At 55.1% G+C, this 5375-nt stretch overlaps 1 protein-coding gene across 1 annotated transcript in view; it reads left to right on the top strand.

Moving 5' to 3' along the window:
• Positions 1–1377: 1377 nt before the first annotated feature.
• The window catches only part of LOC122547926 (2-oxoglutarate dehydrogenase, mitochondrial), a 22955-nt gene continuing 18957 nt past the window's right edge, over positions 1378–5375 (top strand). Inside the window, exons 1-2 of the mRNA XM_043686485.1 lie at positions 1378–1560; positions 3892–4038. Of these exons, the coding sequence (XP_043542420.1) occupies positions 1406–1560; positions 3892–4038 (302 nt within the window). The 5' untranslated portion in view covers positions 1378–1405. The remainder of the gene's footprint in view (positions 1561–3891; positions 4039–5375) is intronic.

A 5375-nucleotide genomic window follows, 5' to 3' on the forward strand; every position in this document is an offset into this window, starting at 1 on the left:
GGCTGGAGTCCCTCAGGATAGGGTCATAGGCCCAACCATCTTCCTCAATGGCCTTCCCTCAGTCACAAGGTCAGGCGTGAGGATGTCCGCCAATGATTGCACAGTGTTCAGCACCATTCGCGACTCCTCAGGTACGGAAGGAGTCCGTGTTCAAAAACAACCAGATCTGGGCGATATCCAATGCTCGTCCTGAAACGTTGACGTCTCCACCTCCTGATGCTGCCTTGCTTGCTGTGTCCTTCCAGCCTCCTGCCTGTCCACCTCGGACTCCAACAACTGCAGGCTTTTCCTTGTCTCGAATGTCCAGGCTTGGGCTGACAAGTGGCAAGTAATATTCGTGCCACCCAAACGCCAGGCTATGATCGTCACCGATGAGAGACCATCTAACCACAGCCCCTTGATGGTGTTACCATCACTGAATCCCCCCCTCCCAAACGACCAACATTCTGGGAGTTACCACTGACCAGACACTCCACCGGACTCACCACATAAACACAGCAGCTGCAGGAGCAGGTCAGATGGTAGGAATTCTGCAGCGAGTAACTCACGCCCTGACTCTCTTCCCCACTTCACCCCCACTCCCTCCACCCCCCGACGCTCAGTAGCAGCAGTGGGTACCATCTACAAGACGCAATGCAGCAACTCCCCCAGGCTCCTCAGACAACACCTTCCAAACCCCACGGCCACTTCCATCAGGAAGGACAAGGGGCAGCAGGTACATGGGAACACCACCCCCCTGCAAGTTCCCCTCCAAGCCCCTCACCGTCCTGACTCGGAAATATATCGGCCGTTCCTTCAGTGTCGCTGGGTCAGAATCCTGGGACTCCCTCCCTGAGGGCGCTGTGTGAGGGGGGTCCCCTACACCACACACGGTTCAAGATGGCGGCTCACCCCCACCTTCTCAAGGGGATGACGAGGGGCCCAGACCCAGCCAGCAACACCCATGTCCCATGGAAGAATAAACTTTAGAATGTGATAATGACCTGCCCCGGCCAATAAAGGTGCTGAACGTGGTTTCGCAGTTTCACCCTGTCGACGCTGGGCTAGGCCTTGGAGTAGGGCAAGTCTGTCTGTACGGATTGTCCTGGTGAGCACGAGGGCTAGCCGCTTGACATTGAGCGACATGCCGTGGCTAAATGAGAGATAACTGGCTGTTTCATGTTTATTTTTCTCCCTCTCTTCGCTTAAATTGCCATTTTCCCTTCCAACGTCTACTCTCAGCAGTCGGTCGTGTCATTCGCCCCGACACTGGACTCCCAGTGAAGGGGAGGGTACCTTGAAACGAGGGTCCCGTGCGTTGTTTTTTTTTTTTTGCCCCTCGGTCCCGGGGCTAACGCCCCAGAGCTCTCGCCTGCTTTTGATAAAACTCCGGCCTTGACCTCGTGTTTCCTGCTCCTCCCCTCAGATGTCTTACTGCCAGCACATTGGCGTGGAGTTCATGTTCATCAATGACCTGGAGCAGTGCCAATGGATCAGGCAGAAGTTTGAGACCCCGAGCGCCATGCAGTTCACCCACGAAGAGAAGCGCACCCTTCTGGCTCGGCTTGTCCGCTCCACCAGGTCAGTAACAACCAACACGCGCCGCCCTCTGCCAAGGTGATGGTCTGTTTGCATTGATGTCGCGCCTCTGGATTATCTTGGCGCCTCTCCTTCTGTAGCATAGTCGGTGTTGTCGTGGGGTGGGGGAAAGACGCTGCAGCTGGTTTCCACAAGACTGTGTGCAGCGGCAGCCAGGGTTTCCCAGTTCTGGTGTTGTCTGAGCGATAACCCTTGACCCGTGTGTTTATAAAGCGCGGGCGGCCCCCTTTTTCCTTTCGCCTGTCACATGAGGCTGTTGTCCCTCGTCCTGTGCGCTGCAAAGAAGGGGGAAAGCCACCTTGAACGTGGCTGGGGGGGGGGGGGGGGGGGCAAGGTCGTACTGTTGCTTTTTCAGCCTGCCCCCATCTCGCTCGTCAGGTCCCACGCATTCCAAAAGGAGCGCCAATTTCTCCTGCCCGATGAAGGCTTTAAACCAAAAGGGACTGTGTCTGGGTACGTCACCGGAACAAACCCCCCCTAAAGCCAGCATTCGCCTCCAACCAATTTCTCCAGCGGCTGGTGCACAGCAACTGGAGAAATTCAAGTGAATGTAGTAAGAATTTCCAACCGAGCGTAGCCGTGCCACGGTCCGTATCCGCTCACCTGGAGTCGATAGTCGGTGGGAAAACTCCTAGCACGGTTTGGCAAATCCCCTCTATCGCAAGGCCTTAAAAATCCATCCCGAGTCCTCTCTCACCGCTTCCCCTCCGTGCGTGGTAAACATCGCTGACTTTGGAAGTGATTCAGGTCGACGTTACCAGTCCTTTGACTGAGCTGGTATCGGATCAGTTGCAGATTTCCGTTCCCGTCAATGGCGGGGCCAGGGTGTAGGAACTAAGCTACTCTTGTGCCTATTTTATGACCAATTTTGAGAGAGAAATGGCAATTTGAGTCATCGCTGTGACTGACTCATTGGGCTATTGGCGGTGATGGTTACACTATCTAGAGTAAAGCATTATAACCGACTCAGCTTCCTTAACCGTCAGTTCATAATTATCAAGTAGAGCCATTGAATGTTGCTGGTGCAGAGAGCAGTTCCTTGGTCGGTTAACACCACTGGGGAATAGAGACGTTGCTCAGCCGATTCCTGCTTTGCAGCGTTAGCCCTTCAGGCATCCGATGAGTTGCAGCTTGCTGCCTTGACTCGCGCAGTGATTCCCGCCGTCTGGGTAAAGCTGGCCTCCCAACGGATCCTTGTACCCACGGCGCTGAGCCCTCTGTTAGCGGGAATAGCCTCTTGCCGTCCACGCTATCCGGGCCAACCCAGACACCCCCTTCCGCCGCATGCTGTCTCAATTGAATCCCCCTTCTCCCCTGCTCCCGGGAGAGCATCTCCAGCCCATCCAGTCTGCTGCTTCCTCACTGGCATCAGGTGTCCGGAGCTGCACGCAGCATTCCGCTTTCCCACCGCCGCGACAACGCCCCACACCTTCTACACCTCGACGAATCGAGGGAAGCTGCCTTTAACCGCCTCCACTGAGCTGTCCTGCTACCTTCAGCGATGTGTGAGCACTCCCACCGAGATCCCCACTTCATTTCGTGTTATCCCTGCATTCACTGGCCTTGTGTGATCTGGCTTTAAATTCATTCGTGGAGCGAGGGCATCCGGGGCCAGGCCAGCGTCTATTGCCCGTCCCTAATTGCCCAGCGGGCAGGGAGGAGTTGACCACATTACTGTGGGTCTGGAGTCGCAAACAGGTGCAGACCAGTAAAGGTTGCCCCTTAGGTCTCTTTTATATCTTTCCCCTCTCACCCTAAACCTATGCCCCTCTAGTTCTGAACTCCCCACTGCACAGAAGAGACTTTGTCTATTTACCCTATCCATGCCTTCTCATGATTTTATAAACCTCTATAAGGTCACCCCTCAGCCTCCGACACTGAGGAAAACAGCCCCAGCCTGTTCAGCCTCTCCCTGTAGCTCAAACCCTCCGACCGTGACTATTGACAATGGATTCATGGTCATCATTAGACCCTTCACTTCAGGTTTATTTTAAATTCCAATTGCACCAAATGGCATAGTGGGATTCAGACCCTGGTCCCCAGATCATCTACCTGGGTTATCAGTCCAGGGACAATACCACTCGCCCATCGCCTTCCCCATATCTCCCCAAATGTAAAATCTCACTCTGAATTGGTACATGTTCCAGTGATAGCAGGAGGACTGAGTGGGAGATGATCCACAGATGGGAGGCTATATCTGGGCTCCGAGCAGTCAGATCGCCACCGCTGGGCTTTGACGTGATTTTCAGAAGCCAGCCTGCGCTGGGATTGATTGCCGAGGCCTCTCACCCTCTCCTGCGTCTTTGCTGCCAGGTTTGAGGAGTTTCTGCAGAGGAAGTGGTCGTCCGAGAAGCGCTTTGGGCTGGAAGGCTGCGAGGTTCTGATCCCCGCGCTGAAGACCATCATCGACAAGTCCAGCGAGAGCGGCGTGGACAACGTCATCATGGGTATGCCTCACAGGTAAGGCCGCGGGGCCACTGGCGAGAGCGTGCCCACTTCCTTTGCCCCTTTCCGACCTCCGACTGATCGGGCACTCGACCTGCTGCCGAGCTGTGGGTGCTAAGGGTTCCCTCACTTTGGGAAATGGAACGTGGCCATCGCCACCCTCTGTCTCCTACCTTGGGGCTAGTTCTGGATCCAGATAGCCAGTTTTCCCTGTATCGCGGTGGCATATTTTCCCAATGTGAGGGTTCTGTGTTTCTCACCGCGGCCACGCCTAGATTTCGGAATTTTGACGTTTCGGGCCCCTTCGTCGGCACGCTGCCCGACCCGCTGTGCTTTTCCAGCGCCCACTCGAATCGAGACTCTGATCTCCGGCATCTGCACTCCTCGCTTTGGCCTAGATTTAGGAATTGGGAAAGGCCATCCGAAAGCGGTGGGAGGGGTGCGTCAAGTTGGGAGTATGGTGATGGTTGGTACGTGGCGGGGGGGGGGGTCAAGAGAGAGCGAGAAAATTGCCCGCAGAAGGTGTGTTTGATGGAGTGAGGCGTTTGTATTAAAATCAAGTGGTTTAAATCAACGCCACCCTTTGAGAACTCAGGAGCAGGTGAACTGGAATTGTTCGACTTGGGTAACTCCGTTGATGTTGCAGCGTCGATCTGTACCATGATGCACGTAGCTCAACTGTTCAAAATAAATAAAACCAGCATTTCTTGTTCTTCAATGGTGGCTGAGTGCTGTTGAGGTATTTTTAGGGAGCCTACGTAATTAAAGAGAGCTTGATAAATTCCTGTCTGCTTCAGCAGTGGTCCTGGGGAACCCGAGATTCCCAACAGTGCGGAAACAGGCCATTCGGCCCGACAAGTCCACACCGACCCTCCGAAGAGTAACCCACCCAGAACCATTACTCTATATTCCCCCCCTCCCCCCCCGACTAATGCACCTAACCTGCATACCTGTGGACGCTATGGGGCGATGTAGCACAGCCAATCCACCCTCACCCGCACATCCATGCAGTCACGGAGTGGGGGGGGGGGTGGAAAGAGTGCGCAAACGCCACACGGAGTCGCCCAAGGTTGGAATCGAACCCGGGTCCCTGGCGCTCAGTGTGTGTGTGTGGTCGAAGGATACTCTAAGCCATGGTGCTGAGGGAGAGAGTGAAACACCAGAGGGTGTCTCCAACAGCAGGAGGTGGCCCTGGAGGTTAAGGTGATAAACGGTGCACGCAGTAACCATCCAAATTTGCCTGTAATATTTGTCTCTCTCTTTGTCTCCCTCCCACTCCCTCCCTCCCACTCCCTCCCTCCCACTCCCTCCCCCCCTCTCCCTCCCCCCCTCTCCCTCCCCCCCCTCTCTCC

This window comes from Chiloscyllium plagiosum, unplaced genomic scaffold (assembly GCF_004010195.1).
Source record: "Chiloscyllium plagiosum isolate BGI_BamShark_2017 unplaced genomic scaffold, ASM401019v2 scaf_14089, whole genome shotgun sequence".
NCBI classification, from domain to species: domain Eukaryota; kingdom Metazoa; phylum Chordata; class Chondrichthyes; order Orectolobiformes; family Hemiscylliidae; genus Chiloscyllium; species Chiloscyllium plagiosum.